Source organism: Rhipicephalus sanguineus, chromosome 9 (genome assembly GCF_013339695.2).
Source record: "Rhipicephalus sanguineus isolate Rsan-2018 chromosome 9, BIME_Rsan_1.4, whole genome shotgun sequence".
Classification (NCBI taxonomy): domain Eukaryota; kingdom Metazoa; phylum Arthropoda; class Arachnida; order Ixodida; family Ixodidae; genus Rhipicephalus; species Rhipicephalus sanguineus.
The window spans coordinates 21,854,814-21,880,575 of record NC_051184.2 but is presented as its reverse complement, the minus strand read 5'-3'; the positions used below and the strand labels follow the sequence as shown (position 1 = coordinate 21,880,575).

The 25,762-nt window shown below is 48.0% G+C and overlaps 1 protein-coding gene across 1 annotated transcript in view; it reads left to right on the top strand.

Annotated features, from left to right (window-relative positions):
• Positions 1-24,733, top strand: part of LOC119405392 (uncharacterized) — a 165,323-nt gene extending 140,590 nt beyond the window's left edge. The window contains exons 10-13 of the mRNA XM_037672230.2: positions 7,876-8,029; positions 14,726-15,002; positions 22,988-23,170; positions 24,544-24,733. Of these exons, the coding sequence (XP_037528158.1) occupies positions 7,876-8,029; positions 14,726-15,002; positions 22,988-23,170; positions 24,544-24,659 (730 nt within the window). The 3' untranslated portion in view covers positions 24,660-24,733. The remainder of the gene's footprint in view (positions 1-7,875; positions 8,030-14,725; positions 15,003-22,987; positions 23,171-24,543) is intronic.
• The last annotated feature ends 1,029 nt before the right edge of the window (positions 24,734-25,762 follow it).

The window sequence follows — 25,762 nt, the reverse complement described above, 5'->3', positions numbered from 1 at the left end:
GCGATGTAAATAAACTTTGTTTTGATTCGATTTAATTTATGTGTACGGCGTTGCGCTGCTGAGCGCGAAGGTGTGGGTTCGATTGCAGCCTGCGGCGGCCGTATTTAGATGGGAGCGATAGAGTCACTGTATATGCTACCTTTAGGTAAGGTAGCATATACAGTAACTCTAGAGAGCGAGACGCAAGAGCGCCCTCAGGTAGCGAACATTACGCCGGGCTCTCCCGCTAAGACGTGTAACTGTGGCACGTAAGACTGCAGAAACAATTTTAAAGTTTATGAATAGATCAATAGATCACCATATTTAAAACGCTTTGCTCGCACCCGCTTACACTGATAGCCGTTGTATTCATCCAGTTTTCCCGGCGCGTTTGTCTCCGATCAGGCACGTAGCCAGGATTTTTTTTCGGAGGGGGGGGGGGGGGCTCAAGGCCTAATTGTTCGAAAGAAAGTCTTTCCATGGCAAAAATAAAACAAACGTTGCCCGCGAATATAAAGGCCGGACGAATTTCGGGGGGTGCCCCCCCCCCCCCCCTTGCCTTCGCGCCTGTCTCCGATATCGCATACTTACGCCAGCTTGTTGTTACCGTAAAATGACAAGTCGTGGGAAGATGAAGTATTATAATGCGGCAACAGGGGCTAGTTGGTACGTCTTCATGCTTGTAGTGCGCTTCCAGTGGACACGGACGAGGAAAAAAGAAACGAGGAAAACAACACAGGGTGATGCAGCAAGCTGTCAAGAACTCGTGCTTACACACGGTACCGGCCAGCCTTGAAGCACAGACTTCAAAAAAGTTTCAAAAGTTCAAAAGGTTATCTGCTCTGTTGCTGAAAAGGCCCTTGCAATCCTCACTACTGGGAAGATAGAGCAACCCTCGAGGTCGAGTGGGAGCTTGGATAGACCGGCTGTCATTCCGTACATCCATAAGCTTTCCCATAGGATTAAGAAAGTCATGTCAAAGTTTGACGTACGAGTTGTGTTTTCAGCGCCAAACAATCTAAAAGGGCTTTGCAAAAGGGTCAACAGTGGTGAAAGCGGAAGGAAGGAAACGAGTTGTAGTGTTAGGCACAGAAACATATTTGTGGAATGCTCAGAAGGCGTTGTTTACGACATCCCTCTCTCCTGCAATAGGAAGTACGAAGGCCAAACGGGGAGGCGCATTAATGAGATACTAAAAGAGCATAAGTACGCTGTATCGCTGGTTCATTTGGCTTCCCACTGCGCAGAATGTAAGTGCACGACGATGTTCTCTGACGCAAAAGTTTTGGCATGATCATTCGATCAAACAGAGAGGTAAATTGCCGAAGCATTTTACATGCATACCAGCGAAGCGTGCATTAGCACACCTTTGATCGCCCTTTCTCAAAAAGAAATAAACTTTTTGAAGGAAACAGTATCACCGCATATACGTAATGTCTTGATGCGTTTTTTGTGACATTGTTTTAAGCCCTGATATGTTTATTTCTCTTATTTTTTGTGTTCTACGTCCTTATCACTGAACCCCCCCCCCCCCCCCCCCCCCCCCCGTCATTTCGCGTTCCTTCTTTCTTGTACGTACATTAGGCTGTACATGATCTAAATAAAGTAGTTGTGAGTTTGCGCATCACCCCGTGTTGTTTTCCTCGTTTCTTTTTTCTCGTCCGTGTCCACTAACAGCGCACTACAAGCATGAAGTCTTGATATGGTCATGACTGGTAGCGCAAAAGGAGACACGCGCGTAAGCGCGGAAACGCCATATGAGCTTGCTGGCACCTGGATTTTTCTCCTTTTTTTTTCAATTCTATGAAGACGCTCAAATGGACTTATCCAACAACAACACACGATCACGATTGTCCTTGCAAATGTTCATTATCAGGCAGCGCCAGCTCCCGCTGTTTTGAACGGTATACTAACTTAATTGGAGTCCACAACTCTTCTGACTGGTGATCCTTTTGTGGCGAGCGTCGGAACGTTCCGACGCTCGGAATGTTCCGACGCTCACCATACTTTTACGAACCGCGGTCTTCACTACCAGATCGTTATGTATGGTTGCATTGCTACATGCAAACTTACCGCGGACAGTATACGCTACTCTAATACGGTCGTTATGGTTCCAATCATGGAATGAAATACAAAGCACCGAAAACGAGTGCGAACTTGAGAATGTACGGGCAACCAGAACAACACGCTCGAGTTATCGCTTCTCCTTCTAATCTCTTTCGCGTTGTTATCTACAGCGCTCTTCTTGCTGCCCCATACATAACGGAATGACTAGTTTGTGAACAAGTCTTCTAACTGGTGTCCGAACTCATGCCCCAGGTTACAGTTATACCTTATAGTACCAGCTACAAATGTCAAAGACCAAGCTTTTGCGTCCTGCATGCGCCGGATTTTGATTCTGTATTGGCAGCCGAAAACACGTCACGGCTGCCATGCTTTAGACACTACGTGTGTTCCGTCTCAACACTGTGGCGGCGTTTTTCAAAGTAGCGTCGTTCCGTTTCAACAAAGTTGCGTTGCCATAGCTGACATTCTTTTTGTTGTCGTCGTTTGACTTCCGGTGAAATCGTCCGCACTGTTCTTGCGCTACGCTTCTTACAAAACGGCACCGGCATCCGCTTGCACGCGTCGTCTGCCCTATTATTACAGAACGGTTTGAGCAGACGACGAAGCCGTCGAGTAGAGCACTTGAATGTCGCATTCCGTGCGCACTTGAATGTACAAAACGCGCGCGGCGTGACACATTCAAGTGCTCCTGTTGAGCACTCCAATGGCTCCGCCGCAAATGTGTGCACGCCTTCCGCTCCGGCCAATATTCAACGTAAGCCCCGTCAAAGACGCGACACGCTGCCCTTATCTGAACGCGGGTCACGCACTGCCGCGTACGCGACAGTGCACGTATTTAGCGAGGCGCGGTTTACGGTGTGCGTGCCGCAATGCGGTGCGTCGGCGGCTTCGGTTCGTCCCGCGCGTGCGCGATTGCTGTTACCGCAGTTGTTATGGTTGTTCCGCCGTTAAGACGCGGTACGCAGCGGCGCTGCACTGTTGTTCCGACTAGAGCACTGCACGGGCCCGGGCCGGCCCGAAAGCCCGGGCCCGGCCCGGCCCGCGGGCCGGGCCGGGCCGTCCGAAGCGTTTTCTGGCGGGTCCGGGCTGGGCTCGGGCTTGAAAGTGCGGGCCCGGGCCGGGCCCGGGCTTGAAGCCGCGGGCCTGGGCCGGGCCCGGGCTTGAGGATGCGGGCCGGGCCGGACTCGGACCCGCTCATTAAAAGGCGTAAGTCGGGCCTTCGAGCACACGCGAATGTTATGCATTCCATGGTCTAAGGTATACTGTGCCAAGCTGAAGTGACACGTATATATACAGGGTGTTTCAAGAAATGTGTCCAACCTTCGCAAAAAATCAGGAAAATGCGATATTTGCTCGGGGCTTTCACAATTGCTTTTTCTGTAGCGGCAGGAATCTTAAGGTAATAATAATATCTGGGGTTTAACGTCCCAAAACCACGATATGATTATGAGAGACGCCGTAGTGGAGGGCTCCGGAAATTTCGACCACCTGGGGTTCTTTAACGTGCACCTAAATCTAAGTACACGGGCCTCAAACATCTTCGCCTCCATCGAAAATGCAGCCGCCGCGGCCGGGATTCGATCCCGCGACCTTCGGGTCAGCAGTCGAGCGCCATAACCACTAGACCACCGTGGCGGGGCAGGAATCTTAAGGCAGTTAAGGACATCATTTAGGACAGTAATTAAGAAAGTTACATTAATTAACTTTTTAATTAGCGGAGTTAGGTGATTGTGCCAAATGGGAGAATTGAAGTTCTTCATGCGAGGAACCCATCCGAGCTTTGAGATTTCGAAAAAGCGTCCTCTAGTAATTGTTGTAGCGTAATGAAATTCAACGAAATGCAACGGCTTTCAACAGCGAAAGCCATCGAATTCGGTTGAATTTCATTACTTTGTAATTATTACTAGAGGCCGCTTTTTCGAAATCTCAATGTTGGGATGGGTTTCTAGCACGAAGAACTTCAATTCACCAATTTGACACAATCACCTAACTCCGCTAATTAAAAAGTTATTTATTTAATTTTCTTAATTACTGTCTCAAGTCATGTCTCTAACCATCTTCAGATGCCTAGCGCTACAGAAAAAGTAATTCACTCATTTTGGACGTCTCGGAAGAATATGGCAGTTGCGTTCTTCCATGTTTCTGTTTAGGTTTCGCCATTGAATTTGGTTGAACTTAATTACTTCGTAATTATCACTAGATGCCACTTTGTCGAAATCTCAAAGTAGGGTTGGGTTTGTGGCATGAAGAACTTCAATTCTCCCATTTGACACAACCACCTAAGTCCACTAATTAAAAGGTTAATTAATATAACTTTTTATTTACAGCCTCAAATAATTTCTTTAACCATCTTAAAATCCCTGCCACTACAGAAAAACCGATTCTGAAGGCAGCAATCAAATATCGCATTTTCCTGATATTTTTAGAAGGTTGGACACATTTCTTGAAATGTGTCCAACCTATATATATATATATATATATATATTAACAGCACTAACAATGGGCCAGATCACGGTTGTTCCCATTGGAGGCATAAAGATTTCGGTCTTTTATTCGAGGTTGACACATACGATACATTTCATTTATATTCCTTGCTATTACGCGCCAAAACCACGATATGATTACGAGGCACGCCGTAGTGGCAGCGGATCAATTTCGACCACCTCGAGTTCTCTAACGTGCACCTAAAGATAAGTATATGCACGGGTGTTCTTGCACTTCACCCCCACTAAACTGCAAGCCGCTGTGGCCGCGGGAATCGCACCCGCGTCCTAGGACTTAACAGCGAAAGAGCTTAACCGCTGAGCTACCACCGCGGGCAAAGCAACGTTTCGATGCATGTACACACCCGATTTTCCGTCCGATCGCCCGCTACAAAGCGCACGGCATCATTAATAATCATCATCAACAACTAATATCCTCTAGCGGGCCCAGGTCGGGCCTGGTCATGAACAAGCGCGCCCTGGATTAGTTTAGCAATGAACGCCCGGGCCCGGGCCGGGCCCGGGCTTGGAACGACGGGCCCGGGCCGGGCTCGGGCTGGGTTCGGTCATGTACGCCCGGGCCCGGGCCGGGCCCGCGCTTGGAACCACGGGCCCGGGCTGGGCTCGGGCTTCATAAAGCGGGCCCGGGCCGGGCCCGGGCCGTAAAATCCGGCCCGTGCAGTGCTCTAGTTCCGACACGCGGCCGGTCGTGTACAGGCGTAAAAAGAAAACGTGCGGCGGGCGTGCAGCACTACGGAAAGAACTCAATTTATGCGCGCCTGCCTTGTCAGCTATAGGTGGGATGCTTCGCAACGGATCGCCGGAAGCGTGCCTTGTTCCCTGCATACCTTTTTTCCTCGCCTCAGCCGTTAACCGTACCTACCCAAACCGTCGTAGGCAGCGGCGCGTGACGCAACTTCCGCTGTTGGAAAATACCTGGCGTTCTGTTCAGTCTTCGGGACGTTGTTCGGCGTGATTGTAATCGTAACCGCCACTAAGGGAATTCCCTTAGTGGCGGTTACGATTACGAGACGTCCGCGAGACATGGCCAAACCTCGATTTGGTTCCGTCATGCTAAACACCATGTGCTTCTGGTATTTTCGTTTATTTTGCCATATCTATCTGAGAGAGAACCCACCGGTTTTTTCTCTTTTTTGTTGATTGGCGGCACGGTTGATTTGTTGATCTGAAAGCCAAGATCGGAACCATCAAGCTGTTCTTCTCAAGACGTTATATTCTACAGCTTGAGGCGATCCTTGGGAGGTCCTTGAGGGGCATCCTCACAATGTGCCATTGTAACTGCTGCGAAGAACATAATTAATTAATTAATTAATTAATTAACCGTCAACAACCTGAGCGCATGCGAATTCTCAACATATTCAATACGTTGCGCGCTAGGTTCTTATTTACAACGCTAGATATAGCACCTCAAAATGGGCAAGTCGGATGGGATTCATATTGGTCTGGCCGCATCGAATAATTAAGACAAAGGAAGAAATTCGTGTGAAAAGCGTTCCGGGTGACATATGCGACCGTGCAGCGTGGTTGAAATACGCTGAGGCGGTGCTCACAACCGCTGCAAGCAGCCAGAGGCACGGGCCAACAATTCTTACAAAATAAGGGAATCGCGTGAGCCGGCAGTAACTAGACGATTCGGGTTCACCGGGTCGGTGATGAATTGTAACACTGACGTGCTTCCTGTGTATTTGCGGTTCTTATACTCTAGAAAGAAAAAAAAAGAAGACGAAAGCTACAGAAAACAGCGCGGGAATTAAAATGAGACAGGAAGCTGCAGCCGTGGCACGAACAAGACGTGCAATCTTTGTAACCTGACTCCCTTCTTTTGCCGGAAGTGGCGTGTGCCCTGCAACTTGGAACGTCTGTAGATGCTTGATGAGGCTCGTTTCGTGAAAAATTGCCGAAAAGAGCTCAATTCCGCACCACCGTGAAGCAGGAAACGAAGAGAAGAGTTGCATTGTTCTTAGCCTTGTCTTGGACCTCGTGTCTTCCTCTGGTGTGTGTGCGCGTGCCTTCGTTCTTTCCGTTATGATATAAACATTGTTTCGTCTTGTGTCTTACGGGAGCAGGTACGCCGTAATAATTTTGCTTGAGGAACCGTGCCTTCCAAATGACAGCTGCGGGTGAACGTGCCCTTATTTACAGATGGCAGCACGGGTAGACCGGCCATCACTGGAGACCACTTAAAAATGAATTAAGGCGCCCCATGGTTCGTTTTGTAACTTATTTATTAGATAACCTTGTTTTAGACCGCTGTACCTTCTGTCGGAGTCGTCTTTTGATCTGTGTAGTACACTGACCGACTAAGACAGAATGAATAAACGCATCCAAGTGGTCAGAATGATTTCTGAGTCCTCCGCTATACATACCTGGATATGTGCGACTTCCTTAATTCATAGCCCTCAGCATAGAGTTTCCTGCAATATTTACTAGAGGGAACTGGGGCGCTGCGATCGTTCAGCCATCATGGGAAGGATGGGTAGTACATGGATTTGCCTAGTCTTCGTGCTTGCAGCTTCGAGCGCACTTGTGACTTTGTTCATTGATGTGTTCTGGCTTTTTTTTTTTTTGGATGAATGGCTGATTGTCAAACTCACGGGCTGATTTGAATTGGTCAGCCTAAAAGGGTCAAGGTGCTGAAGTGGTACTGCTTAACTTTTGCTGAACTTCGTCTGGCGATAAAGCGGCTGCAGGCCACTCGAAGCCACACGGAGCCGAAAGGACGAAGCTTAGACAAATCCATGTACTGCCCATCATTCCCATGCTGGCTGAAGCGCCATGCGTTGCAGCTTCCATGGACACCAGCTCCAGGTTTGCCTCTATAGTGTACTGTTTTGAAATTCTATGGCCCACAGTACAGCTTCCGAACCTTAATTGCGATAAATATTTTTTCTCTTCTATTTCATCATCAAGCGAATTGCCACAACAAGCACAGCGTGCGTGCTTACCAAAGCGCGGTGGCACTATCGCCAGAGGAAGTTGTACAACAGCGCGTCAACACATACACACAACTGTCCTTACGCTCCACGTGCGCTGCATTTTCGTTGTGAGTCGCAGTGAATTCTTGCTACAATGCAACGTATACATTAATCTGATAACTTCCACTATACGTTATAAAATACGATTTGTGAGTTCATTCACACGCTGTTAGATGCGTGCGTGCGTGTGTGCGTGCTGCGAGAAGATAAAGACCCTGTTTACTTTTCTTACTAGGAAATTCTAAGAAATCGCTATGGATTCCCTCGTAGCTTTGCGCTACGAACGTATAGATGCAGATTCTCTCGTTTCGTAAACCAATTCAATAATGAAATGGTTCTTATTTTCACAGGTGCCCCACAGACCGCACCATCATGGGACCCCTGCACAAGGTCAACGAGGACGGCAAGGTCCTTCATGCGCCCTTCGACGCCTTCAAGTTTCCGACGTCCGAGATTGTCCAGTTCAAGGCGCTCGTGACACCCTGTCTGCCGACCTGCGAACCGGTAAGGAATCAATCGGCGCAAAATGCAACTGATGGAATACGCTCGAGTCAGGGCTGCAGTCTTTTGCCTGGTTGCCAAATGTTCAGCTTGTATGGTGCTCGACTGCTGACCCGAAGGTCGCGGGAGCGAATCCCGGCCGCATTTGGATGGAGGCAAAAGGCTGGATACCGATGTGGTTAGAATTGGGTGCACGTTAAAAAACCCCAGGTGGTCGAAATTTTTGGAGCCCTCCCCTACGGCGTCTCTCATAATCGTATCATAATTTTATGACGTAAACCCCCAACAGTTATTATATTATTACAAGTATAAAAACTGCGTCGCTGCACCAACTGTCCAGAAATGTAACCTGCCTTTGTTTATTATTCGCTCGTTCATTTACAAGATCAGAATATTCAATCAAACGAGTTTATAGAGCTGACTAAACTTTAGCGATGTGTAAACCCGCGCCACCACCTCATCATTTTAACCAGAGCAGAACTAAAAAAGAAAAAAATACGGCTGGCGCACCGTGTTTTGTGAGTGCGCGAAACCCAGGTGGTCCAAATCAATCTGCATGGATCCCACCAGTGTGGCATCTTCCATATCCGCCGTGTGTTTCATCAGTACGTTAACGGCCATCAATCAAACCAAAGATGCGCCATTAGCGTGTTGCGCGCGGTGCTCAGTTAAGACGAGACGGTGGGTGCAGTCGCCCGCGGTTATGTAGGTGTGGCTATGGTGGGTATGCGTAAGTGCATGGCGTAACCTCTAACCGAGTACACGTTTGGAGCGTGGTCAATCATCACAGCTGCCGCTGGTTTAGCCAGAATAGCATGCACCAAACGCTTCGTGGAGGCGCCTTCACTTCTTCGGCTTGCGCAGCTCGCGTTTCCTTTTTTTTTTTTCAGCTCTGCGGTGTTTCAGCTTATCTACTCAATACTTCCCCGCATAGTTTAATAGTATACATTGTCGCTGCGTTATTGCACGACTTTTAATGAGAGCGTGCTTGTAATGAGACCCGCCACGGTGGTCTAGCGGTTATGGTGCTCGACTGCTGACCCGAAGGTCTTGAGATCGAATCCCTGGACTCGGCGGCCGCATTTTCGATGGAAGCGAAAATGCTTGAGGCCCGTGTACTTAGATTTAGGTGCACGTTAAAGAACCCCAGGTGGTAGAAATTTCCGGAGCCGTCCACAGCGGCGTCCCTCATAATCGTATCGTTGTTTCGGGACGTTAAACCCCAACAATTATTATACTATTGTATTTGTAATAAGTGATGTTCATGAACCCGAAATAGATGGAAAAGTGAGATCAACGACTTCGTATTGCATGTATTGCAGGCAAGGATACAGAAGCTACTGAACCTACTGAAATGATGAAGGGAGTAAGCACGACTTGACAAGGACGTAGGAAGAAAACAGACAAGGAGGTAGCGCTCCTATTTCCTTTTTTCCTACGTCCTTGTCAAGTCGCGCTCAGTCACTCTATCATGCATGTTAACGAACTAGCCCGCCAACGTGTTTTAGCCAAGTTCGTAACTTTACACAAACTTAGTGTTAACGCCTGACACTAACGCTCGACGCAAACGATAACAATCGAGGCAAAAGATCAGGGCAAGGTGTATTTAAATCCCTGTTCTCCATGGTCCGCGACGCGTAGTGCGTGCACTGAGCTTCTATGTGATGATCAACAGTCTCGGATCTCGATATCAACAGTGACCTGTGCAGCATAGACAGTTTGTAAGAAACGCTTCGACAAACTTTAGTTGTAGAAAGTTTCCAGAGTTGTCCTCCCCCCCCCCCCTTCTTTATGAACAAAACAAAAAAAGATGTGTGGGAAGACAAAGCCGTCTATTTATTAGAAATAGCCCTATACAAGAAGTGACCATATATAGTTGTACTACTTAGTTACGAAGGAGATTAATTTTTCATGATGACAGAAACGGGACACAATGAATGCATTCGTCTTCGTTGCCGTCTTACGTGGCACGTTTGCTCCGATACTCAATTATATATAGAGGACAGCTCGTTATTGAAAGCAGAATGATCAGCCAGCGTATGTGCGGCTACTTGCTATTCTGCAGGGAGAGGGGAAGATGAGGAAAGAGGTCCTAGAAGAGTGTGGGCCGAAAGATATGTGAAACAAACGTAAGAATAAAATGCACGTGCCGTAATAGAGTTCCTGACCGTTAATGGACAGTCTCGACAGTTACTGTAAAATATGAAAGGAACACATATACACAACACATTCTTTCTTGATTGAAGGGTCAAAGTTTGCTGAGAAGACTGATAGAATCGATGTATGCGAACAAGACGTTCAGTGATTTTCGCTGTTTCGAGTCCAGCATGAGTGTTAAAATCAAGGGACCTTGGTCAAGTTTTTCTAGGTTGTCTCGATGTTGTTTTCACTGGTCTCTATATGCTGGGCACTCGGGCAAGATGTTCTCTATACGAACTCCACGGTACCGTAGTTATCGCAGAATTGGGACAAAGTCCTTGTGGAAACGTTGACTCCAGAGTCGTCTCTTTCTCGAGCCCTGTAGACCGTTTCAAGCCGAGTCTCAATCGCGCTCGAAAGCGGATTATCGAATGTCTATATAAACAGTCAACAGCCACTTTCGCGATGACACGTTCGTTTCCTCGGGTTCCCTCTATTTCCTCTGGTTTTCGCGCCCTCTCACCAATCGCATCATCCGGGGCATAGAGTTTCCTAAAATTAACTAGAGGGGACTCTGGCGCTGCGATCGTGCAGCTACCATGGGAATGATGGGTAGTACACAAATTTGCCTAGTCTTCGAGCTTGCGGCTTCAAACGTACTTGTGGCTTTGTTTATTGCTGTGTTTTGGCGTTCGTTTCGGATAAAAGAATAGATCGTTGTGAACTTCGTGACCAGGTTTGATCTGGTGAGCCTAAAAAATTCGGCAGATCCCACGTACCGTCAGAGTCGATGGTATGCGAAGCATGCGGTGGGAAGATGACTGTAGCGTAACTTTTTTACTGAGCGAAACGTTACGAAATGATGCCAGAGATTTGTATAAATTTTATACGCACGCATATATGTTGAAGAGCCGCATATGTGTTATAAACCAGTTGTTTACAGATGGGTAACGCTGCCAACGGCAACGTGGGTATTAGCAACACCAGAAGCGGTAAGCTGATATGTAGTGCTTATACTTGTCCGTTATCGTGGAGAAAGCACGCATGTTTCACGAACCCGTGTGCATGTGTGGAAGGGGTTCCTAACAGTTCTTCAACAAGGTCATAATAACCGTGATCAGTGAGCACTAGACGCTGGTCATGACTTGTTATCGGATCCGGTCGCGATCGCGGGGGCGAGGGGTCCATGTGTAGTGAAGTACGAGTTATGGTGGAGCTGTTAGAAATCGTGGATGCTTCGGTCATTTCGTCCACAAATTGTCTCTCTATAGAGCCAGCGACATGTCGCAATCTGAAGTCACCCATCGCGTTAGTGAGGTTTAGGCCGTTGAGACTGGTAGGCCTGGATATGGCTACGTAGACTAACATCAGTGGATGGCGCTTGTCGTATTCGTAGACTACCTGGACGTATGTGACCTACGTAGTCCAGTCTACAAAGCGGATGTCAATCAATATGTCATCATCCTCGGTCAGCATCAGGTCATCGCCCAGCCTCGTAAGAAATGAACAGGACACTGCATCGTTCTGGCGGACTAAGTGCACTCTACGCTGCGATGATGGAATATCATACGTAACTATCGTTGATGTATTCCTCCGGGGTCGAGCAATGCTTAAATATAGCTTGCTGAATCATAGGAATACAAATGCAATGCTTATTAGACTGCTATAAAAGCGGAGCCAACACTGGAATTACGGACGTTAATCTGATATGACGCCTCTATTGCAGGACTACATATGTAGTGTTTATTGCTTTCTTGTAAAATTAGATACCCAGCACCACTACCACAACTGACGTTGCACCGCCATTACGCCTGCATAGGCTGTTTTTACAAACCAGTTTGTAGACCTGGCGTGGCTTTGTGGTAGAATACCTGATTGCCACAAAGAATACTTGGGTTCGATTCCTGCTTAGATCCTGATTTTTATTCTTTCAATTCGTAAAAGCTGCCGATGTCGGTTTTTCTTAACGCTCTCGCATTTAAATTACCAATGTCTGTTCTCGCCGTTCCTGGGTAAATATAAACTGTCAATCACCTGTGGCGCATACCCGTACACCGCGGCCGGTAGTAAACGGGTATGTGCCATACGTGCCTGGAGGAAAGGGTTTGACGACGCACGCGACATGATTTTCATGTTATTCATATCATGACCACATAGTCATATTCGCCAAGTCCTCTTACCCTCCCATGCTAATTTTGGTCTACACCAAGTTAAGGAGGCGATCACGACAACACCCAGACGTAGGCGGCTAGATAGATAGATAGATAGATAGATAGATAGATAGATAGATACGTAGATAGAAACGCTCAAAGTGCCAGAGGTTCGCTAAGAAATGCTTCGCATTTAAAAAGTTAAAGTGGTGAAGTGGAACTGCTTACTTTTGCTGAACTTCGTTTTGCGACAAAGCGGATGCAGGCGACGCGCAGCCAAACGGAGCCGAAAGAACGAAGTTTAGACAAATCCGTGTACTACCCATCATTCCCATGCTGGCTGAAGCGCCATGCGTTGCAGCTCCCATAGACACTAGCGCCAGAGTTCCCTCTAGTAAGTATTGTAGGAAACTCTATGATGCGGGGCACGCGATCGCGATATCGCTCGCTTCATCGTACATTTTTCCCGCGCGCGTCCCTTTGAACTTTTTCGTAATGCCGGCTTATAACCGCCGAGGCTTAAGACTTTCCGAGTCGGTTCGCGAACAAAAGCTGGGCGTTCCAGGAAGCCGTTGAGCTCGCTTTATTACCGTTATTGTCAGTATTGTCTAGCCGCTGTCAATCGCACCCCCCCCCCCCCCCCATCTCATTCTCGTTCTAAATGTCTCCGGACGCGCTCTGACCCGCAAGTACGACGAGCGCGCTACATTCAAAAGGCGCAGCCGCGACCGCGCATTAGGACAGAAGACATTGTTTCAAGTCACGGGAGGATGCAGGTCAAGTTCAGAGCACAATGGAAAACCGCAAGCGTTGTCCGCGTGCCTTTTGAAAAGTGGCATACTAAAGCGCACGCGCACCACAGCCAGGACGCCAAGTCACTCATCTTATATGTATAAGCTGTATGCAATGGACGAAACTGGTTCTCGGGCCGCTAACAAGGTTGAGCTAGACCGCGCCGCTTTGCAAGCGTCGTTTGGAGACCGCCTGGTGGCGCACTTTGTGTAGCTTCGGGCGACGCTTCGTCCCCGGAAGTGACGATGTTAGCAAGGTCATCGGATAAATTAGATTGCCAGATGCTACCTTGCGGAACGGGTCACAGTACAAACGTATAGCACTGTCTCAGCACGAAAGAAAAAAAAAAAACAGACAGTACGAACACAATGTCAGCTGCAAGCTCGGACAATTTTCGTTTTGACCTCAGTGACAAATACGAGCGCCGTGTCTGGCGTTGATGGTCCACGTGCCTGTCGCTATGCGTCTTCTAATGGAGATTCTAACCTCTGTGTACCCCGGCCATTCCAAATGACTCAGAGAAATTACTGGGTCATGCACGGTCCAAAATTCGCTAATTCGTTCGGCCTAACTTCCAAGTGCCCCAGCACGACGCGCAAACCCCTAGCTTTTTTCTCCCCTTGACTTCATTGTATATATTACACCAAGATTGTCGTTGTGTGTCCGTTTGTAACTCCCGCGCTTATAAATTATGATTAGCAATTAGTTATAAATGCTATAGCTGAAGCGAAACGCGATAGGCGGAACCATGACACTTGACTTCGACCACACTAGTGGGCGGCCTGCCTTTCCAACCAGCGACTGCAATTATTACTGTGGAATGAGGACATCCACAAATGCTGTGCCTCTGCCCAGGAAATAAGAGATATGCACGAGACAGTACTTCACGGCCCATATAAGGAATCATCAAAGATTGTTTTACGCGTGGACTCGTGCCGTGATACAGTGTTGACTTCATATTTGCCTTACTATTGGCCAATGTCGGCTACTCTCTCCGTATTTTGGTTAATTGATGGCTAGTGTCGGCTATATGACGGTACGATTTGGCTAATGCCGGGCATTCGCTGTCAAAAGAGAAGCGTTGTCTTCACTCAATAAATGTCCGATAATACACTCCCATTAACGTGGACAAAACTGTGTTGTATTTGCCTAGGTTTAAATTTAGCTCGTAGGTTTATTTACATATTTACTACAGTGCCTCGCGCATGATTCCCTCGTCGATTGCTTTGTACATATCGGGAGATGTATAGGCTTTCGTCGAACTGTTCTAGGGGCAGCATCTTTTACTCTCAGCTGTCTACATCTTTTTTAATGCGTATGAAAAGTGGTGCCAAACCAGTTAGTCATCTGGGAGAGTTGGACGTATTCATCTTGGAGTGTTGAACAGCGTGGCAATAAAACACCCATACAATCAGGAAGCTTCGAACAGAAGCGCTAACTGACTTGTTCTTCACTTCCTCAAGTGTGCTTCAATTGCGAGTTAGTACTGAGCGTTCGTGGCTTCTTCTTTGTCTGTGTGTCTTTATTAGCGCTGTGCAACACGCTAAGGTGAACAACCACCCTCACCGTGCTTCGCACCTGATGATTATTTCACGCTGCCACTTGTTTTCCTTCTCAGGCCCGGTGTTCGGAGAAGGGTCAGACCCCGTACGGACGCGAGGTGGACTCCTTCGGTCGCAGGCGTCGCCGGTGGACCGAACAAGGCGTCCACGGCGAGAACGGGGAGGGCCGTCGCTCTCGTCGATCGTCGTCCTCGCCGGCGACCGGTGGTGACGAGGAAGACGACGAGCTCGTCGTCGTGCAGACGATCCACATCACGGACAAGTTCGGCTTCGCCCGGTCGCAGCACAAGGACGGCGAGAACGGAGTGGACGGCTCCTCGAAACAGGATACTAGTAAGTGCGAGTGCCCATCTCCCGTCGACCCGCAAGGCAATGAAGGCGCTCTTGCGCTGTTTTGAGGACGACGGGCTTGTGGGAACGACTCTGACTTGTGGTGCAGACCCGCACGCATCAGTGAATTAACGGCTTTTTTTTTTTCCTGTCCCTCCGTAGGCGTGCGCACAGGTGAAGGGGGGGGGGGGGGGTAAATGGAGGGGGGCGTGGCCGCGCCTCCTAATCATTTGAAGGGGCGCCACTTCTTCACCGTACCTCTACTCAGTCGGACCTTCCACGTCATTTTTTTATGTGTAGGGCTATGTCAATGCATGTTCTTTGACAATAATGGCGAAAGAGTAACCCTGATGCATAATTCTAAGCGCTGCAGCCCCCCCCTCCCCAACATCCTCCCGGAAAGCCAGGATCAATGGCAGGCTATGGTGAGAAGCATTGCATCCACAGAGGAGCTTGTTTCCTTTAGAACACGGCCGAAGGGGGGGGGGGGAGGGGAGGGGTTTGCTGCAGTAAAACTTTGCCCCCCTCCCCGCCCTACTGGAGAACACCGCACACGCCTATGCCTCCCTCTCTCTCTCCTCTTCTTATTCCCCTTTCCCAATGCCCAGTGTAGGGTAGCCAACCGGAAGCTTTTCCGGTCAGCATTCTGCCTTTCAGTTTCCTTCCTTCCTCACGGTGAAGCTTTCTGGTGGTCACCCCGTGTTTTGCTAACCGGGGCGGTCGCATTTTAACACAACTCACTTCCGGACCCGCACTTTCGGTCTTATGTTGGCTTCCGGTTTCTACTTCCGGTCGCGCGATTCACTTCCGTATTCTGCTTGCGGTTTTAACGTTAGTCTCGGTAACAGCCTAACTAAGGAATGCCTCTGAAACGAGTTCAGTCGAAAACTTGGAAAATCGACGCGAAGACGACGGAGACACAAGACAAGAAGGACACAGTACGCGCGTAAAGTCCTTGTCCTCTTGTGTGTCCTTGTCCTCTTGTGTCTCCGTCGTGTTCGCGCTGATTTTCCAAGTATGCATCATTTCTAATTCCCTCACCTCTCTACCTTATCAGTCAAAGATGGTCGTCTGCATGGACATCGGACGAATATGCGAGGGAGCTTCGTTGTATGCAAATTCCAGCAAGGCGTGTCGAATCTGATGCCTTTTTTTTCTTTTTTTTATATTTCGCACAGCGGGGATCTTGCCTCGTGATGTTGAGTATCTTGCAAACGTTACAGGATGGAACGCTGGGGCAAGCGTCTGCGGAAGCAGCAAACGTGGTTGTTCGGCCAGCCTGTGTGCTGTAGCCACCCTCAATACATACGGCTAAAGACAGTCAGGCATATAGGGACGGCGAGTGCTTGAAAAATCTGTAAAGACAGTATTAATGATTAACGTTGCAAGAAAGCTTAAGACCGGACATCGATGCTCTGTACTCATTGTTATCATGCATGGTGATGACGGGCGATTTCATACCATGGTATGAGATCGTAGCGCCAGAGGTTCCTCTGGCAACATCTTTAAAGGAAACTCGTATGTTTGTTTAATGTGGCCTCCGCGACTGCAACGACATTGCATCGGTGCAGTCCGGGGGAGGGGGGGGGGGAGCTACAGTCCTAATTAGAAGGCGAGAGAGCCAACTGCCCCCCTCCCTTCCCCCCATCAAGGCTTCTCAAGTTCTAAGGAAGTGACGGAGATGGAGCGAATTTCGTGGGCGTAGGGTGTGTTCTGATGACAAGCGTAATTGCAGATTTTTGGAGAGGCGCCGCTCGGGGCAAAAGCTGGTAGAGGTGGCCTCATATCAAGCCTAAAGAGAAAAAAAAGCACCAAAAGAATTAAGATGAATCGGGAAACGCTTCTAGTAGGATAAAAGAGCTACTCTTATCGTAAGCACATGCTTTGGAAAGACAGAAAATCCAAAATAAACGCACAAATATGAAAGACTGAAAGAAGGATGGCTACGCCACCTTGAGGTTACCGCGCCGGCTTCCCATGACGTCATGGACCTTGACAGCGCCTCTTAGGGACCCTAACTAATCAGTTATCGTTAAAGGAGAATTTGAGAAAATATGAAGAGAAACTTGGAGACTTGCTTTTGTTGTCTCGTTATTGGACTGTTTCCACTCCCCTGTCTCGCTTGTCTGCCTGTATTTCTGGTTAATGACACCCCGCCGTTGCTTGAAGTATAATCTATGGCGTTCCTCTGCTGAACGCTACATTATGGTCGCCGTTTCGACCCCCGAGAGCATTTCAGATAGCTGAAGAATGCGAAAACACTAGGGTTTTATCTGCACGCTAAGAGCCACCAGGGGTTGAGCCTCACTTTTTGCTCTTGTTCACATGTTAACTGGGGCTCACACCCACTGTGGGTCACTGAAGAATTGAGTGGTTTTACTAACTTTTATAAAACTTAGTAATAGGGTAGTTTACAGAATAGAAACCTTACGAAGTTAATATAGGAAATTTTGGTGCCTAAGGGAAGGCTTTCGAAATAAAAAATGCATATAAAAAACCAACGTTCAGGAGTTGGGTGCGGCGGCTCATCATCATAATATTCTTCAGCCTATTCTAATTCCATTGCAGGACGAAGGCCTCTCGTAATTATCTCCAATTTTACCCTATATTGTGCGAGCTGATTATATTTTATTCCTGCGTAGTTCTTGGTTTCATTACCCTGCCTAACTCGCTGCCGCCTTCGGCTACGTTTCCGATCCCTTGCTATCCATTCCTTTGCTTTATTCCCGGCAGCCCATATAAGGGCGCTTGGGTCAGGGCTACAGGGAAGGAAGTGCATGGGAATAATAGAATAGAGGAGATGGGAGGAAGACTTAAGTATAAGATAGCGCCCAGCATGACACTGCAGAAGTGGGAAACGCTGGAGTTCACATACCAACGATTTCATTATCTATCTTTTTAAAAAACCATCGCTGCGACTGCGGCTACTACCTGGTCTTTCCCTGGAGTGAAGTACAGTGTTGTAGAGGAGGTGGGAGGTCGGAATTAACGTTAGGAGCTGGCGCCTCTGTGAGCTCCATCGATGAAGCGTCGGAAGCATTCACCTGAAGCCCCAAACTACGGCTTTTCTCATAAACTATACGCGTGCATTCGAGGACGTTGTATCTCTGATTTCTGGTTCCAGTCAACGCAAAAGGAGCATCAAGCCAGCTGCGAGCGCTGCTAGAAGTATCGATAGGTCTTTCTTTCTTTCTTTCTTTCTTTCTTTCTTTCTTTCTTTCTTTCTTTCTTTCTTTCTTTCTTTCTTTCTTTCTTTCTTTCTTTCTTTCTTTCTTACTTTCTTTCTCTCTTTCTTTCTTTCTTTCTTTCTTTCCTTCTTTCTTTCCTTCTTTCTTTCCTTCTTTCTTTCTTTCTTTCTTTCGTGTCATGAGCTCTGTGTGCTCTGGCGCGAAGTACCCGCGAAGGTGGAGACAAAAGGCCGTCAAGTTCGGTGCTTAGTTTTATCGCACGATCGCCAGTCCGGCAATTAAGCATTCTTACTGTCTCTCGCGTCCTGGTGTGCGTGTGCGCCGAAGGAGGGTGGGTAGGGAAACAGCTGCGCAGGTCATACACGTACGTTATCCCTCGAGGCCTAAGCCCCTAAGCTCCTGTCCATCTTCCGCAAGGAGGACGCCTGGGAACTGCGTGGTCAGCTGATTGATGGACGCAACTTTCATTACGGCCGCCGCTCTCAACCTGGCAAATTGCTCCCCCCCCCCTCCCCCCGCGGGGTGGGTATAGTGGCCCCTTAGAGCGCCTGGTGGAAAATGGAGTTCTGGCGACCCGTTGCCGGAACCATTAGAGGCGCGAGTTCGTGCGGGTGCTCTTTCAAGAAGGAAAGCCGTACGCCCAGCGTCGGTGTGTACGGCGCAACGCCGTGACACATAAATCTCGTATCAGCCGATCGGGGGTCGAGTTCACACGGCCATTTCAATCTAATAACGTTCGGGCTCCTGATTGGTCGGCTATATCGTCCACTGGGGAGCACTCGAGTGACGTCATGATACGCCATTCGCTTGAAGGATCTGTGGCTGCCGCTATGCTTCTGGAGATGAACAGATCTAGATTCAAAGGGTAGCCTTTCACTATATGCCGGCTTTGCACCACGAACTGGCGGCATCTTTGACGTCACGGCACAATTCTTACACAGTCTAAGAAGAAAACAAGTATTTGAGAAGCACATCTGCGACATAATTATGATTGTCATCCGGCTTCCTCGTGTTTCTTTTCTTGAAAACCCGGCTCTCGCCACTTTCGTATCAAGGATGTTATGTCACGCTGATAGCGAGCACGCCGCTCGTGACCGAGAAGTGCCGGGACCGCGGTGATAACGCAAGGAAAATACGCGAGGTAGATGACGATTATAGTTATGTGGCAGAAATACTCCCCAAATGCTCGATTTTTTTATTAGTGTATAGGCCATACTTGCGCGATCACACGGTCGTTTCCACTAAAGAAATCAACGCTTCGTCTCGTGTACTCTCAGACAAAGCAATTCGAGCTAATACCAGTAAATCGACGACCGGTTGAGACGGTGACCGTCTCACAAAGAAAGTGCGCACAAAGGAAACCCTGTACAAAATTATTACTCAACAAAAACGACCGCAGCGGTGAGGGAAGTCACAAGGAAAATGAAAACAAAAATTCAAAGTCTAGACGACTTCTAACGAGGGTTTAACTGCTGTTTGCCTAATCACGCAGACCAGGCGATTACCTTGTCAGTCAGACCGGGTGATCGAGTGCGAGCACGTGACGAACAACCGTCTCGCGATCGCGAGTCGCGAAGAAAAAAAAGTTAAATATCTCAAGTATTCGCGGCAGTTCGCTGATTGGCTGAAACAAGCTGTATACACAAGCTGTACAGAGCCTCTTCCTCACTATATATACTGCAGTTCAGTGGACAGATTGTAGCAGTACGCCCGCATAGTTGGAGGTACGAAGAGAAAGAAAGAAAGAAAGAAAGAAAGAAAGAAAGAAAGAAAGAAAGAAAGAAAGAAAGAAAGAAAGAAAGAAAGAAAGAAAGAAAGAAAGAAAGAAAGAAAGAAAGAAAGAAAGAAAGAAAGAAAGAAAGAAAGAAAGAAAGAAGCAGGCGAACGGATCCTTCTGGGACAGCCAGACCGCGTACAATAAAAATTTACGAGCCGCATAAATTTTCGTGGTGGCTCGATCGCTGTGCGAGCTGCTTTAGGGCCCAAGCACATGCTGCAGTAGCGCCTGTTTCTTCTCTCTTCTTTTTTTTCTTTCTTTGTTTCTTTTTTTCTCCTTAGTTTCGTTTTACTTCGGTGCTCGCATCGTGTGAGCATGGTCAGGTTAGCGAGTGCGTCGCGGTTCGAAGAATCCCCCCCCCCCCCTTCGTCGTCCTCGTTTTAAGGTCCCTCCTTGTTCGATCAATCTTGACGCGAACCTGGCCGCCGCGGTCTCGTCGCATACCCACGGTCTACAAGAACAAAAATAACAAGCGCGAATGTGGCTCCGAGTGATTACTGTTGTTGCATGCATCAAATTAATCCGAAAAGTTCGAGCCATCGAGTTTCGTACAAAATTTGTTAGTGCTTGCGTAAGAATGCTACATGTATCGCTGTTTAGGCATCATGGAAATTGTGGGCACTGCACGGAACTGCCTTAATACCGCATCTTTGGCTTCTGACGACTGTTTGATGTTTTCAGGTTCAACACTTTACACAAAGCACCCGTCTATGCGTATGCAACATTGACGTCTTCATGCACCTATACTGGACTACGCCGAAGCGGTGCCACTCTGCTTTGCCGTTTATGGCTAAGAGTGGCTTTCACGAAGTCATTTCTCCTTTCGAATCGAAATGGCTGACAACCCGTTTTGTGACAACTGTGGTAGCGAGGAGACCCTACAGCACATCTTCTGCGACTGTCCTCACTACAATTCTCCGAGAAAATCACTCGTAGTCGTTCTAGCTCGCATAGATCCCATACCGATGACGTCAGGAACCATTCTGGAATGTCGTCCTGGGAAGTCATCGTGGGGAAAGGCGACGAAGGCAGTGCTCGACTTCTTGAAGGCATCAGGCTTGCACCGGCGGTTATAGACTAATGACGTTATCGTGACTGTGAGGTGTGTAACCATGTGCGCGTGTGCTCTCCCCCCTCTCTCTCTATCTTTAAAACTACCCCTTCCCTTTCCCCAGTGTAGGGTGGCATACCGGCCCTTCTAGACTGGTTAACGTCCCTGACTTTCCTTTCTCTTCTGTTCGATCCTTTCTTCCTTCGCAGTGACTATGCAGAAACTTATTGTCTTCACACGCTTAGACAGGTGGTATTGCTGCGAAATCTAGAAAGATATAGCATAATACTATTAACGCGATAAGAATGCCTGAAGCCATTTTCACGACGATTAGACTGATCGAAGTACTATATGACCGTTATATCCTTGTAGCCGAATGATCGCAGTGGCAGCGTACATAGCGAACATACGTGTATGATTCAATCCGCATTACAACAAAGCGCTGAGTGCATGTAAATATGGAGTAGAGAAATGCGAACGACGTTCGTGCGTGCTCAAGGGCGAAATAGTATAAGAGTTTGACAAGAGGTTAACCAGATGATAAATGATCAATTTGCCACTGGCGTAGGGGAGACAGAAAATAATAAGTAGAAAGAGAGAGAAATAACTTAAAACATACACTCTAAAAAATGCGGGAGTGTCATAATCGTTTAACGAGGCTGGTAGTCCATATAAACTTCAGTAACGCCTAAGAAATTTAGAGACAATATGCTGTACTCTGCCGCGCCAGACAGATCTGTGACCTCAATATCCCATTTGATCTTTTTTATTATCGCTAGATCACCGTCGTCCCAGACTGACCGCAGTATACACGGTGCGAGGCATTATACGCCACGCTCCACATCCTCCCGCATTGGCATGCGGTCAGTCTGGTCAAATTGACCGACCAACCCTTTGAGAGCTCGCACTGGGTCTCTCGATCCGCCCCTTCGACTCCCCCGCCCTTCCGAGTTCGCTTTTTCGGGGCTCGGTCGTCGTGACGAGCCCTTAGCACGCCGTTCTCCTCGTATACTTCATCTCCTTCGGACGCCAGGGTATCTGCATACAAATTGCTTTTTCGAGGAAGAGCTGGGAGGAGGCGAGACGGAGGCGAGGTGATCCTCCGCACGCCATCCGGAGTCCGTGTCGAAAGGCCGCGCTCGTATCCACCGCATCCTATATATGTTGCAGTCGGTGGTTTTTACTTTGATCTCTGGTATACCGCTTGTAACTTCCGCGGCATCTCCCTTCCTCGATGTTGTGTACGTTTCTTTATCTTATCCGTTTTCTTTTCGAGTGCCACTTGATTGAGCATTACATTCCTTCTTGTTTCGAGCGAGTCCTGCGAGGGTCGCCGTTCAAGTGTCTCGCGGTCAAGGACGTCTGATTCCTGGCATGTTATAGCGTTACCTTTATGTGACATTTACAATACGGCACCTCTGCATACGATACGATACCTCTGTCATACCTCTCTGCATGACATCCAATGTATAAGTGTTCATGCAATAAGATACTTGTGAACTTATATGCTGGGGCTCCAGAGAGTGTGTAGAACCCATATCAGGCACAAGCTGAAACAAAAAAGGCACATGTGTCGGTGCAGGTACCGTTGGGTGCCAACTGAGGTCGCTACGTGACAACTGAATCAGCTTCTTCAAAGCGCGCCACAAAAGAATCCCTACAGTATGACGTTGACCTATCGTTCGCTCAATGGAGTTAGTGCATATCGTACTTATATATAGTTTGCCCTACAGCGTTTCTGATATCTTTCGCGTACCACGATGCGTTTATTAATGCAGGGACTCTAGTTAATTATTTCTATTGCCATATTTCTTTGTAAATGAGGTAAAGCATGCTCTTGGAAAGCATAACACGTACTCATCTTTTTTTGTTATAGAGTGTATAACGGAATGGCAGACGCGCTAAATATTCGAAAAGAAAAAAGCGATGGGCCGATGACAGGCATTTGAATTTTCTTCTCTCGCGTTCGCAGTGATGCTGTCCACGGACGGGTCGAGTTGCATCAACGTGGTCGGTCTCATCGTGGCCTGCTCCATGTTCCTCATGGCACAGGTGGTCCTTCTGCTCGTCTGGGGTTGCGTCTGGCAACGCAGGCGCCGCAACAAGCTCGACGAGTGCAACACGCCCAGCATCGACATCCTCTACTCGTCCTCCAGTAAGATCTACTAGCGCGCACCGTCCGACTACCGTGACGGCTGCGGTGGTTCGAAACACCACAATGTGGCCGAGGCTCATGACATTCGAGCGCGCTCGCGCATGCTTGTGTATGTTGTCACGTGGTAGCATGAACTCAAGCAGCCAATGTCAAAGCTTGAACCATGTTCATCAACGAAGATGATTCGGTCACTGACTGCTTGAGTTCATGCATGGTACCACGTTACAACTTGTGGCAGCTGTGGGGTGAAAATCTCCGAGCCACATCTACCACGTAACACTGCGTGTCACTTTAGCGTCGTACGGGTACTTTGAATCGCGATCGACAACCGACTGCAATCTAAACCTCGATCACGATTGGCTTCTTTTCTTCAGCTGCAGGAGCGGTTAAATTGCGATTGAGACATTCCACTCCGATCGGATTCGATCGTTATCGAAAGCGCGTTTTTGTGATCGGGGCATTAGTGTTCGTACACTGTCTAAGAGTTCAATATAGACGCACGCTGCTTTCTCCGGCATTACAGAACCTGTCCTGGATTGAATATTTTCCAAAGATAAACGACATCGTTCAGGTGCATGAGCGAATTTTCAATTGGAAAAAGGCGATAGAACCTAGGAGGGAGCCACGAATCGGGAATAGCAGTTGAAACACAACGTTCAGCGTATCGTATTGGTCTCGAAAGTAATTCCTGAGAGATCTCGAAGTTATCGTGTTTAGGTAGCAAGTTTAATATTTTAACTTATCATCCTGTCCTTGCAATGTAGTCCGAACAAAAACTCAAAGGCTGCATTATTTTGTTGCATGGCTGTGATCATGGGCAATGCATGTTTATTAGATATCTAGATGTGCTCAGGGGCGAACTTGATTAACTACTTAGTCGGGATGATGGTGTTACCCTTGTAATTGTACTGATTCGTGCTTGAGTCTCGGACATTGTGAAACGTTCTGCTTAATTCAAGTCTACCGTCTATCTTCTCCTAGTCTGATATGGCACCCTTTAGTGCGCAGTTCGGTCCTGAAGGGAAAATAAAAGCAATTCCCATGAGCATTTCCATCTTCTGAGCATACATGCTCGGCATTTTCCCGTAAGCAGTGTTCCCGAAATGGAAGAACCCGGCATCTCGACGTTAGATATAAGAAATATATCATCAGGGCTAATGATGACGTAGATTGTGGGATGAAATTACGCCTTAAAGCTTGTAACATTTTGAAGGCAATCTTGGTTGACTCTTCACAGTCTTGTTGCTTCTTTCGAATTTGTAAAGCACGTTGAGAATATCCAGAAAAATCGAAATTATCGTCTGTAGTTTTGAGAGGGCTCCGAACGAAGTAGGAACAACATTTTTCTCTTTCGTTCCCTCTCGAATGTGCAGGAGAAAGCAGCGTGCGGTACACGAGAGATGGCGCCACCAGTCGTCAAGCAGCCGGCAGCGCGGCGTTCAACTCTCTCTTTAACGGTCCTTGCCGGCACCTGCAGTCCAGGCGCTGAAAGATTCAAGATCTCTCGCGCGAACATCTATACATACTATACACACAACACATGTGCACGGCCGGCGCAAGCAAGCAAGAAAAAAAAAAATAAACGCTCCCGACTTCGCACCAACGACTAGCTCAACACTGCCAATGCGTGCGGGAAACGACAGATTCTGAGAAGTGCTCGTGTGCTACGCTTCTACAAGACGTCAGTAAGAAGTATACGCGCAGTGACCGTCATCGGCATCTCCGAAACCAGTGGAAAGAAAAAAAGACTGTGCGACTGGTGTTCGGTGTAGTGCCTGCGACGATGTGTGTGCTGCTGCCAACAACGCTGCCTCGGAACTTTGTGTTCATGCGTCAATGTGGCGGTCCTCCGAAAATCTCTCTTGTGCGTCGTGGACGTTCGCACCAAAGAACATTTTGCTTGGCCGGATGTTGTGAGGATCTGACGCGCCAGTTCATTGACTCCAGTGTGCTGGACGTTCGCTTATGTGTGAATCGAATGTGAACTCTCCTGAATCTGGTGAAGTGAACGTTTGTTCTCGTGTGTCTTGGAACTGCTCTTTTAGGAGGGACTGGTTCCCTATCCTATATTTCCATCTCTGGAAACGTGGACAGTGACTGCTAACTCTTTAGTCTTGCAGGAATCCACCTGCCTCATGTAAACAGTCTAGTATTGGGTGCTGGGCTTTTGGTGGTTGAGTTCGCGTGGAACGCGAACTCAACCACCAAAACAGAAAACCACATGAAACAGAAAACTTTCGATGTGCCGAAGTTCTTGAATCTAGTTGGGGTTTCGGTTTCGGCTGTTCCAAGAGACGACACGCAGAGCCATAACTTTAGAGCACGGGATCGTAGTTTAATGTCACACGGCGTTGGCGTAACACAGAAACCGATCCTCGTTTTAGCGTTCGTTTTTCTTTTTGGTCGGGACCCCTGCTGGTTACCACTCTGAGCTGATCCTGTATGTTTGTAACATGGCTGTTGAGCAGCAACTCTTAACAAACTACGCTTAACTAGCGTTGGAAGTCTTGCCTGGTTCCAAGAGTTGGAAAAGTGCTTCCATGTGAGCTTTAGTGACCGGTACTTCTATATCGCCCTTCCTATACAGGGGCA